General features: G+C 41.8%; 1 protein-coding gene across 2 annotated transcripts in view; it reads right to left on the bottom strand.

The window, feature by feature from the left end:
• UNC5C (unc-5 netrin receptor C) overlaps nt 1–12818 on the bottom strand; it is a 254683-nt gene that overhangs the window by 83807 nt on the left and 158058 nt on the right. For both annotated transcript variants that reach the window (XM_048303631.1, XM_048303632.1), the window contains exon 2: nt 9331–9552. In XM_048303631.1, the coding sequence (XP_048159588.1) occupies nt 9331–9552 (222 nt within the window). The remainder of the gene's footprint in view (nt 1–9330; nt 9553–12818) is intronic.

Genomic DNA, 12818 nt, shown 5'->3' with positions numbered 1-12818 from the left:
TCAGCAGTGGTTTTCCTATTTTTTTAGTCTGCAACGTGCAAGAACAGCAGGTTGGGGAAGAAGTTTAAGACCCCCATCATTTTTTGCCACTGCTGTTCTGCATGCTGGGGATGGCATTTCACAGCTGACCTGGGTACCTTGAAAAGAAAGAGAAAACTAAAAAGAAAAGAAGAAAAAGGCTAGCAGCTGCTTTCAAAGCAGCTTTGTCCAGTGCGCTGTCAAGTGAAGTGACTTTCTCCAGACAGAGATGAAGCTCTGGGAATTTAATGTCTGCTCCCCCACCCATCATGTTTTCAGGGTTGTGCCAGGGCAGCAGTCAAAACACCAGCTCCTGAACACCAGGAGGTTTTTCTTAGTTCGTAGTGAACAAAGGAATCACGGCAGGAAGGCGTGCAAAGGGGCAGCCCGGTGGTCACAGAAGTCCTTTGGTGTGTACATGTTTCTAGGTACAGCACAGTTCATGATACTCATCACCTAGAGGGGGGTACCAGGGATGCAAGCAAGTTCCTCTGCAGATCCATGTGACTTGAAAAAAAGACCTTTTAAAATATGTAAGTAAATGCCATCTATAGTATCCCTGTAAGTCTAGCTGCCTCCTTTTACACTTTTTTTCCTAGGTACCCACCGCTCTGAATTCCAATACTAGTTTCCACCTTAGTTGAAAACAAAAGCACTAAATCTAACCCCCAAAACAAACCTGATCCATTTCTAGGCATTGCTGTTCCTCAGGGCTGGCAGTCTTTACTCCTCTTCAGAGGAGAGTGCAGCAACCAACCCAGGTGCAGCATCAGCCTCATTACAAAAACATAATTATACAAGTCACTGGGAACCCAGAAACTGCAATCAACCAACTGAGAGCCTCTCTGAATCAAAACCTGGGAGCGAAAAATAGAAGAGGCTGCAAGGGCTTAAAGACTTGTATTCAGGGGGTAGGAGAGACAGAAGAGTCTGACAAAAGACTCACTTTCTACTCTTACAATCAAAATATGAAGGGGATGAGCAGTTACGAGGAATTGTGAAAGACATTCCAACAAAACCTGAGGAGAAAGAGCTGTAGGTAACCTTGCAGGTGAATGGCAACGCTGCTGCTACTTACCACATCATGCTGCTCATTTATGTACAAATTGGGAATGCAAGGGAATGACAAAATGAATACAGGCAGTGAACCTCTAAAGGCAGCACAAAATTAGATCCTGGACGGGTCACAGCAGCGTGTGATAGGCACCTCTCTTCCCCTTCAGTATTAGCGGTGATTTGGCACCCTACCTGCACAGCGAAAATAGCCTCACTAAATCTGATCTATGTGCACGGCTTTGCTCCATACAAATGCGCTTTTTTTCCTAAAAAAACATTAAAAATATAAAAAAAGGAAAGGATTTCTCCAATGTAGTTTTAAAGAATAAGAATTCTTCTTCGGATGATGATTTCTCTGCCTAATGAGCTAATAGAGGAAAACACAGAAGATAGCACTCAGGTAACTGAGATAACAAGCTTAGACAGATATCAAGGGAGTCTGGAAAGCACTTGAATGTTTAGCACAGTCATTAAGACCTCAATGTCTCTAAACGGTGTTAGACCACAGCCACATACCCTGGCTGCATCAGACTGTAACTTGTTTGCCCAGAAGAAAAAGTAAGGTATCATTTTGACCTTCCATTTTCCTGAGTGTTTTCAGGTATTTTTGCGAAGAAACTACAGATCTACTAGTCCTACACATTCTCATACTTAATTAACTGAAGAAACTACACTTACAGGATGCAAATGTTCCTGCCAGGGTGCTACTGAGTGCAGCACTTTTGTTTGACAGCCCACAAGACCTTGGATGTGCTCTTCTTTTCCACCCTGCTCTTCTTTTCTGCCATTACTGTATCCAAGAAACAGCTGTTTTCCATTTAGGCCAGTGGGTGCAGGATGGAGACTAAGCTTTGGGACTCACTTCCAAATCAAGATCACATTTATGAGCCTTTCAGGCATCAGACCACCCTCGCCGCAAGGGCTCCAGATCCCACACAAAGGGCTCAAAAGGAGCTGGGGAACATGGATGGAAAAAAGAAGCATTGCTGTGCAAAGTTGTGGCTAGTCTGAAGCTGTGGTGGGTGGACTGATGTCAAAAGACGTCTTTTGGGGAATTAATGGGATTATGAGTGGGTAACAAAGGGTTTAATGAAGGAAAAACTTGGAGGAGATAGGATGTAGACTGGAAATATTCAAGGGGCTATCTTCAAAAGCTTCAGACGCACTAGGCATCCATATTCCTCTTCTAATTATTTTAAATAACTTTATTTCCTGTCTCAGATTTGTTTTTCTAGAAGCCTACAGGAAACCTCCAGGACAATCAGGCAAACAGCTGCAGATAGGAAGTTAATGCTGCCATAAGAAATGAATAAATATCCTAAAGCTTTTATCTTTTGGTCCCAAAGCACTTTGCAGAGGTAAATAACAGAGACACTGAGTGATTTGCACAGATATGTGGTGAATACACAGAAAATCTGGAATGGGCAAATGACCCTTCCCATGGGCCCATCATTACTCAGAGGAGGAGCGTGAGAGGGATTAACTTACAGGAAGAGTAGCTCCTTCTGTTAGCATGCCTGAGTACCCTGAAGGATAGAGCAAGGCTGGGAGAACATGCCCCAGTCAGATTAGCACCAGGAGCGTTTTTAAGGTCCACTGCTGCTGCATGCAAAAGTGGCTGGGCACACACACCCACAAGAAAAAGATCTGCTGGAAAGTGCAGCAGTAGCAGAAGGACAGGCAGGTCTCAATGGCTATGAACACAAAAAGAAGGTGTCCTGGTCTAAGAGCTGGATGCAGCCTTCCACAAAGGCTTAGAGGGACAAAACCCCCTCATACAACAGTTTGATTAAATAATAAATTATTGTTATGTTAAAGCATATATTTTAAGTGAATACTATACTCAGTTGAGTCTAAACGCAAAAACCATCAGGTCTTTTGCAGGCCTTTAAAGAAAAAAATAATTTCCCTGGGCTTGGGGCATGGCTTGGTATTGCCTGTAAGATTTGCTTCCAGAAGCAAATATCTAGTCCAACGGTCTTATTCTGTTTACAGAAGTTTATTTCCCTTCTTCAGGTATGGCCTGACCTTAGCAATTTCTCCACTTACTTCAACGAAAAACCCCCACTGTTTTAAATGTATGTCCTAGAAAATGGTGGTTCTCTACCTCTCTGTGTGTTTCCTCTGATGCTTCCAAAATGACTACTTTTTCTGTCCAAATATACTAATTGCTCAAGATAAAAGTGCAAACTTTGTCTTCTTGAAAACACTGTCTGCAGCAGCTTTGTTGATGGGTATTCCCTTGATCTGGGTGAGGGGAAACCACATTCCCAGCAGCTGATTTTGAAGATGCTCTTGCAGCAGTAATGGGCACAGGGCTCCTCTTCCCCAGGAGAGCTGCCTGTCAGGACACAGGGAGCGACAGGCAGAAAGAAGATGGCCCAAGTGACAGCAAAAAATGTCTGCAACTTAAATTTCAAGTAGGAAAAAACCCTTGGGTTTCTCCATATATTTTATGGAAGTAAAGAGCCTGTATTTCCCCAGAGAGTTCCAGTTCTTTGGAGAAACAGAGTTATGTGCTTCATTCTGCACCACCCGCAGCCTTTCAGACCATACGTATATAAGCATGTTTCACTTGCAGCAACCTTCCAAAGAGGGAACAGACTTCAAATTATGGAAGAAAACAGATTGTAGTATCAATTCTAACCCACATCTCAAAACTATTAATAGGAGCATTTGGGAAGAGATACTCAGGCACATTTTTAAATTTCCTTGAAACGAGCTGGATTAGAGCAGAGTATTGAAGGAGCAGAGCTGAAAATTGGCAATACGTTGCTGAGAAATAATTATTTTGTATATGGGTGCTTGATGTCTGTAATGGATTTGATCCAATGATAAATGGAAAATAAAATGACTTCTGACAATGGCAGAATGAAAGCAATCCTTATTTATGATGTGTGGCTACCCTTACTAACATAACCCCAAGGTATTCTACCTCAGAGAATGAAAATATTGCAGGCTAGGTCTAACTGCAGCATTCAGCATCACTTGTTATCTGTGTAGTGAAGTTCATAGGGACACTGGTCACATTTGCTCGGAAAAATAGCTTTTTCCTTATCTTATGGATTCTTCAAAAATAATACAGAAAATTAGGAGGCTACAACATGTCAAGAAGCAAAAGAGATTAAGTAAAAAAGATGGCCAGAGAAAGAAAATAGCTGTAAGGAAAGGAAGATCTAGGGGTAAAAGAAACGAGTAAAACATTATCCCTCCACATCTCTCCCTGAGCTGTGCTTACTTGGGGATTGGAGGCACTGGAATTTTGTATTTGGGCTGCCAAATTAAGTTCTTCAATGCTGTTATTCAAAGACATGCAATACTAAGAAATAACGGCTTTTCTTTTTTATAAAAAATACTAAGACAAACAAATGCGACTTCTCAAAATGAGAGGCTGTATAATGATCTTTGCTGTACAATCAGAAGTCCCAGCTTAAACAACGTCTGTGACTTTTGTCATTAGGGCAATGCAGCCTTCTAATATGTGGTGTGACAAACACCAAAATAAATGGCTTTCATGAGATGTACACACAGAGAGGAAGATGAAGCCACAGAGCCTTTTGTGCTGGGAGTGATTTTCCTGCTTCTGTACATGGTGCCAGAAGAGCACAGTGACTGTGAAGCTTTCCCCCCTTGGCTGCCTTGGCTGCAGGATCTTGTAAGAGCTCTTTTGAAGGCAAAAGGGCAGATGTCAATCCTTGATCTTTCTGCTGAGAGGGTGATCTATTAAAGACTTGGCTAGCTGGGTATCTACTCCCTCGACAGGCTGCCAAACCCATTGCTTAAGATAACAAACTCCTATTTGCCAGATCAATGCTGACCCTACGGCAAAAGCTCAGTCTCCTTTCGTTGAATCTGCAAATCATCCAAAAATACTTTATTAATTGGGAATGGTAATGGTGGGAACTAAGTGTCAGAATCTCAGTGGCTGTGTAAAGAAACTGAAAAAAAAGAAGTCAGGTTTCTCTCTGAAAAGAAGTGTGTATTTGTCCACTCCAAGTGCAGTTTGATAAACCCTTGTAATCAGACAAAAGGGGGGGGAGGGCAGGGTGGTCATCAGCAAACTCCCCAGGCCCTCCTCTCCCTATACATCCCAGCAGAGGAAGACAGACAGTGTAGGCAAACAATAATGCTGGCTGAATTGCCCAATATGTCTATTTAATTAGCACTTTAAGAATCACAAAAGTTTTCTCCTTGCTTGAAGGAGAGAGAAGAACATGTCCCTGGCATTGCAGAGGGCAAGAGGGGGTTTATAGACCATTTCACCTTAATAGTCAAGGAGGAAATGTTGCAATGCATATCCAAACTGGAAAGACAAAAAACCCCTCCAGATCTTTTTCTGCTTTTCTCTTGTACATCACTGGGATGTGGGGTCTGATATAGCAGCATGTAATCCCTCTGTCCAAATGAAAGGGGTGCAAGACACTGATTTTCTATACATGCACAATTCTCTCACCACTGCAGAACCGGCATGCGTGTTTTGGAAAATATTTCTCCGTAAAAGCACACATGCAAAGTAAAGTAACAGAATCACAGAATGGTGTGGGTTCAAAGGGACCTTTAAGGTCATCTAGTTCAAATGCCCTGCAATGAACAGGGGCATCTTCAGCTAGATCAGGTTGGTCAGAGCCCCATCCAGCCCAGCCATGAACATTTCCAGGGATGGGGCATCCACCACCTCTCTGAGCAACCTGCTTCAGTGTTTTGCCATTCTCATTGCAAAAAAATCTCTTGCCATAGTCATTTTCAGAGGTACAATAATGTGGAAAATGTGCACAAATTGCTCTAACAATTATTGATGCTACTGAACTTCCTGCCCTGTAACAATGGAATTTTCTTGCCCACAAAAGCACCAGTTCTGCAGGGCGCCTTTTATTTTTGTTGCTGTTATCTTTCATGACAGTCAGCCATAAAATCAAATGTTCCCTCAACAGAACTCTCATATTTGTTTTTTAAAACCAGTGTTCTTATTCTTTCCTACATTAATGGGAAAATATTCCAGAGACATAAAGGCATAAAAAAGACGATGACCTGCCTTGTATTTCACATACATAGGAAATGAAAGAGTCAAAGATGTGCACCAGACATTTCCAAAGCCCCCATTTGACTTCTTTATGAAAACGCTTAGCTTTTTCCATAAAGAAGAAAAATTCCAGTGAGTCTGAGGATTTAAAAACAGAGTGTAATGATCTTCTCTGTAAAGCCTCTGGTTTCTCAGACTCGATCAGTGTAAAATATTTTGCAAGGCTCTCTCTTCAGGCTAATTTAATTAAATAAAGTGGTACTAGAACACCCTGTCACTATTACGGTTCTCATCCTCTCCAGCCAGACGGCAACAACTCCCACAGAGTCCCCATGCATGTTCTTTACAGCAAAGCTTTACCCACTGTTTAAAAATACCCCACAGTGCAAAGTATATATAACTATTACTCTTATTTTTTGCCTTCTCTCTTTCACAAAGAAAAAAAAAAAAAAACAGAGAAAAATTATATAAATATTTTCCTCTCTAAAAAATTAACCTTCTTAATACATACAACATTTCTATCTAGCATCTCTCTTCAATGAGAGCCTGGCTGCACACTAATTCCATCTTGTGTGCCATTGTTATTGCTGTGCTGTTTTCTCTGGTCTCATCAATGACAGAAACAAATTTGCCTTATGAGAAGAGTTAATCATCTCTACATAGATTTCATTCCTGGGCACAGGCTCAAAGTCCATGAACACATAATCTTTTGCAAATCAAAACCTATTTCTCTCTTTCATGCATCATTTACAATCCCAAGATGATGTACTGCTAGCATCACACCTGTATTTTAGTTCGCTTTCTTCCTGATTACTTGTCCTTTAGAAAAGGAAGCACAAGTGACCTTTACTCCTTTCCTCTCATATTTTATTGTCTGTTTGCCTTGTTTTCCTTTGCTCTGCTTGTCTGTGTAAAGAATTGAAAGCCTGGTTCCAACCCAGCAGCAGAATATCTCCTCAGCACGATCCTCTTTTCATAAGGAGGCAGAACAGAACTGAAGAACAATAAAATACCAGGAAAGAAGAAAGCATAGAGTTTTCCCACAGTTGCTGGATTACATGACTGACCCTGCAGAAACACTGTGTGAGTGAGATCCCTTTGAGCCCCAGGTTACCCATGTGAAGTCTAGACCTAATCTGGTTTGTGGGCAATTTCTCCTGCCTCTCTAACCACAAGCCTGCAGGCAGCAGCAGCAGCAGTGTAGGCTTGGACTGCCATCCTTACATCACCCTCTGAGCAGCTCAGTCATTACTGCTGTGCCCTAGGTTACAACTGTACTAGCTAGTCAAAAATAGCGAAAGAAACCAAAATAGTATCAAAAGTGATAGAGTCCAAGGGCTCTGCCAGCCTGACTGGTGCAAGCTGCCAAGCTGGTATCTCCTTCTTCGGGCACCAGAATGAACCCTCACAGTCACTGTCTCCTGCAATTTTTTTCTACAGCTTCATCTGCAGCGAATATATTTTCCTGAGCTTCTGTTGCTTTAAAGAAAATACCATTTTACCACAACCTGAATTAAATTCTTTACCCATTTCTATACCAATTATGTTGCTATGAGCCCTACATTCCAAATCTGCCTACAGGAAGGTGCACAAACACTGTGACATGCATTAACCAATATTCTGGCAACAACCAGGCTGACTGACATACTTGGGTTTTGATGACAGTTTCGTTTTAACAAGCTATTGGTATGACTAAGTTTGTGGCTCTTGTGCTAATAACCTGATGTGCACAGCTTTGACACCCTCTTCCCCCCACCCAACTCCAGTAGATTATATTAATCTTTAATTGGATATGGTTCTCATTTGCATATAATTGTTGTTGTTTGTTATGCAAAGTATTTGTCCTCTAAAATATTTTGATGTATCTCTTTTAGAGATTGGTCTTTTACACTTGTAGAATGCAGTTTGCTTTATGGTGTCACCAAGTTTTCCCACAATGAGATTTTTGAGAAAAAAAGAATGAATATTTCACTTGTAGTGAAAAATTTTCGTGTTTCTAAATGCTGATGTTCACAAAAGCTTAAAAAATCAACCCAGTCATAGCTCTCCTTCTGTTTGCCCTTCATTCCCTTGGGCCCCCATGGAGTAAAAATCCCTGAAGATGTATTAAGCAACATGAATTTTTTTTTTTTTTTAGTGTTTCCCCAGCAGTCAACTTGTGGAAAAGCCCATTTTAACAAATGAATATGCAGGCCCCAAGTCTAATACAGACTTCTTTTCTACAGCCTTTCTTCCTACACCCACCTTCTCTTTTTCAAGTGAGAGTACCAAGAAAAGCTTATGCTTTTGATCTCTGTGCAAATAAATGAGCTGAAACAAATAAAACCTGGTTCACAAGAGACTTCCAAGACATCTGGTGGAGTTATTTTTCTAAGTAATTAGACCAAGTGGTGGGGTAATTCCCAAATGGAAAGCACCTTCTTGCTTGGTATCCAGTTATTTCTCAGAGCCATCAAAACAGCCGTAAGTCCTGCTTCTCTCCTTGCATGTGTCTCAGACTCTATTGATTACCAGTCTTCCCAAACACTGCTTTATTACTCAAGTTTTTAAAACCTCCCCCATTTTTTTTTTTTCTGCTATGAGGATCCTGTTTTACTTCCATGACTGCTGGTGGGATTTCTGGTATTGACTGAGGAGGGATGCTAACCTACTGTAGTTCTCCATCTAACAGGCTCTATGGAGCAGGCAGAGAAGCGCAATGAATAACAGCCAGGTGCTTGCTCTGGATCAATACACTGCTCTAAAGTGTGCCCAGGTGTCCTTTCTCCTTCTTTCTTGATGAAAACTGATTAAAGTTCTCCTTTTTTTTCTCATATCTCCCTAAGAAAACATCATTCTAGTAACAACCCAATTGCTCTTTGACACTTTGGGGAGAATGTGGTTCTTGGGCTGTGACAACAACACAGTGCAACCACTGTGAATTTGTGACACTGGAGAAGTGAACTGGGAGTAGACCTGTCTTAAGAAAGGAATTTCATTTTGTTTGTGCATAGTTCTGGTTTTTTGGTTTCAGACGTGGTCAGGGTGCTCTACACTTCTGTTTCACCAACTGCCCTGGATGCAGACATCACCTCTGTGCTGTGACAGGAACATTTTGTAATGCCAGATATAGAATTCACAGATGTAACGGGAGTAAAGAAAAGCAGCTGCCATATGAAACAGCTGCTTGATTACAACAGTGGGCTTGACATTAATGGTGTTAATTCCCATCCCTTCATGACGTAACACAAACTCACCGGAGGTTTCATCTACTCTCTCGTCCACCACATGGTCCTTCTGATGAACCCACTCGCTGTTGCACTTAAAATAGATCTGTGTGGCTGGGCTTGCTTTGCAGTACAGATTCACGGGCTTGTTCTTCACAATGTAAGCCTCTTCGGGTTCGATGAGGAAGTGGGGCAATGGTTCTGGAGGATCAGATGGAAAAGTTTCTGGAAGCTCATGAAAAAAGTCGTCATCTGTAAAGGGAAAATGAAAGAACCAAAATTCAGCTGGCAGACACTTGAAAAAACTTCGTGTAAATTAAAAAAGGTGCATACTTTTTGAATAAAATGTTTTCTTAGGAGCATCCCTAAACTGAAACTTAGATGCACTGTTGTTTCCAGACTTCTTCCAAAGAAGAAAATTGTTCTTTACATCCTGAGCTTTCTTTCCTCTCTGTGATGTGACAGGGATGTGCACATTCACAGTCTGGGATCAGTCCTTTTTTACCATCATTGGCAATACCAGCAATAAAGCTTTGTGTTAAAGCTTGGGAGAGTTGCCTGCAAAGCCATAAAGAGAAATAATAGAAACTTTCGGAGGCTTCAAGGTCACATTTTCAATAGTGACTTATCGCACTGCGTAATCAGGTGCGTGCAATAGCTGCTGGCAGCTGAGGCTGGTCCAAATAGGAAATAGCACCTTTTGTTTCAGATGAGCAATTTGAAATCTGCTCTAAGGGCAAAAGACTAAATGCAAGTCCAGTCTGCACCTGTTTGTTCATACTCTGACTCTCCTGCTAAGACTGCTGATGAAGGTGCCAAGCTATGCTTTATTTACTCTGTCTGTAGTACATTGGCCTGGGCAGTCTTGCTATGGAGAGGACAGAGGACGTGGGAGCTGGGACATGGGGCAGGGCAGCTGTGACATGGTGACATTTTGGGCCAACACGGACACATGCTATTGAGATAAGGAACCTCAGCACCTCTCTGGTGCTGCTGGTAAAGAATAAAGTCAATGAACGAAATCTGGAGAAAGAGGAAAACAATCCATCGTGTGGGAGGCAAGACTGAAAACACCGAATGTGTCTACCTTCCTTTCTCCCTCTCTCTTCACAAATCCTCTTTTACAGCCTCTTTTACATCCCAAAGGGGCAGAGGAAGTCTTCCATATCAGACAGCACCAAACTCATCGGAGAATAACCCTCTCACCATTTCTCTCCCCACCTTCCATCAGAGCACAAGAACACCCAAGAGGCTCTGAGCAGCAAAGCAATGGGCGGGGGGAGGGGGGGCAACTCCTGACAGATCCACCAGCATCAAGCTGGCAGTTCTGAAAGCCTCATTCAATCTCCCCTTTCTACCTCTGATGCAGTTATCCTTATACCTAGTGATGGATGCTGATGCTGATCAATAAAACACCTCGGAACATCCAACTGAAAATACTGGCAGGCTATCTCCTCCCTGCCAGTCTTCATGAAGATGAAATGCTAGACGGCTCCCTCCCCGAACCTGAGACTTCCCTGTGCAGGCCGTGTCCAGAATTACAAGGGGCATGACTCTCCTTCCAGATACTGCTTTTCAGAAAGACAAGAAGGAGCAGGGACACATGAAAGAGAGAGGGGAAGAAGGTAATATTGTACCCATCCATGCTGTATGAAGGTAAACTGCATGTCTTTATCAGTGATGGGAATACCTTACAGAGTAAATAAATCATTTTGTGAATCTCCCAAACTGTTTATGAAGAGAACACATGTTCACCTTTTTTTTTTCATTTTTATTTCCTACCCTCCCCTCCCCCCCATATTAATTTAAAAATACTCCAGTCCTTCTCAGTGTCTCATTTTATAAGGAGTATCAGGCCTGACTCACTAATGCATCACTCCCTGAGAGTTAATAGAAGGGAACTGGCTCAAAGATAGAAAAAAGGGCCAATAAATAAGGCCTGACATTTTTCTAGCAAAAGGAAAATCTCTGACCAACTATAACACTTCAATTTCCATCTCCAATTAATCATTTCCAGAGACTCAAATTAAATTTAATTTTTTTATCATTTTTCCATACTTCCTTTTATTTCTGCAGTTTCCTTTTCACTCTGACCACACCAGCCTCCTTCTTCTGCTATCCTATTTCCTCTCATCATTAGGTATTTCTTCCTTGCTCCATTTTACTCCCCATTTTTTTCCAAAAACAAAGACGAGTTACAGTAAGTTAGCAGGAGTCCTCATGTGATTTCATGACCATGGGACATGTCTGAACTGAATCAAGAGGAATTTTGGCATTCCTCATCCCCTTCCATGCACACGTCCCCTCTTCCCCTCTCCCACATGCCGCTCTGTAGACATCCACAACACAGAAACATTAGAGATGAATCATTTCCCCTGAATTGCCACAGGACGTATCTTTTTCTTCTGGTCATTTAATTGCAAATCAGCAAGCAGACAGATGGAAACTAACAAAGCACACATATGTTTTATAATTAAACAAGTACTGCTTCACTAATTTCTGGTGACTGGAAGAACAAATGTATTTATTTTCAGCACTAAATTTCTGCACATTATCAAAGGCAATAATGACAATGCCTGACCAATTAACTGCACCTTATCAAAGACAACTAGCAAGTCTAAAAGGAGGGATCAGCAAGCTGCAAAAAAGAAACAAGGTTGTTTTCAAAATTATTTCTTTAATCAGCCTGGAAAACCTGTGTGGGTTTTGGCTTTTCCTTCTGAAGGTAACTACTTCTAAAGTTTAGATATTATTTGTATGTATTCAAAGTACTGCCCAGCACATTACAATCTAGTCTCCCATTTTGGTTGTGGTGATAGCTGCTTCTCTCCACCAACCTGGCATCCTGCAGTCAGGTACAAGCCTGTTTTCTTACTGTCTTCTTGCTGTGATTCCTCCTTACTCTTCTTGAGCAATAATAAAGCTCAGCTTTATTTTTCCACACTCTTTCTCATTTCTATCAAGAGGCATCTGAACCACTCTTAAATGTTAGGGATATAGATGGAAACCATTCACAAACTGTCGCACAAATAGTGCTCAAAGGCTGCCATGTCCCTGGAAACTGGCATTTAAAACTGTCAGTTTCAGAAAAAAATTTAAGATAGTAGCTAAGGGTTTTTTTTCTTTTTAAACCTGAGAATGCTCGTTCAATCCTTGCCCTCATAATGCTGCTGTTAATAGCAACAATAGTGGTTTTTTATAGAGCACTTTCTCAAGAGGAACATATAGATTATCACCACGACTGGGTTTGGCAGAAAAAAAAATAGCAATCCCACTATAAAGCTAGTCCTCCCTCCACTAGCACTGAGGGACCCTTGCTCCTGCTTTTCACTGCTGAAAGGTAACAGGTGGCTTAATCAGCCTGTGTGAACCACAGCAGGAAGTCATTGGTGTTCCCAAAGAGATGGGGTCAGGTGCTGCAGGGAGAAAAAGCACCCCTTCCCTCTCATGAAGGCACACCAGCTGCCGCCAGCTGAAGTGGCAGGATGGTGGTTGACAGGTAGAGAGGGTGTGCAGCC

The sequence above is a fragment of the Corvus hawaiiensis genome, chromosome 5, assembly GCF_020740725.1.
Source record: "Corvus hawaiiensis isolate bCorHaw1 chromosome 5, bCorHaw1.pri.cur, whole genome shotgun sequence".
NCBI lineage: Eukaryota > Metazoa > Chordata > Aves > Passeriformes > Corvidae > Corvus > Corvus hawaiiensis.
The sequence above is the reverse complement of the archived record's forward strand: the minus strand, read 5'-3'. Positions and strand labels throughout refer to the sequence as shown.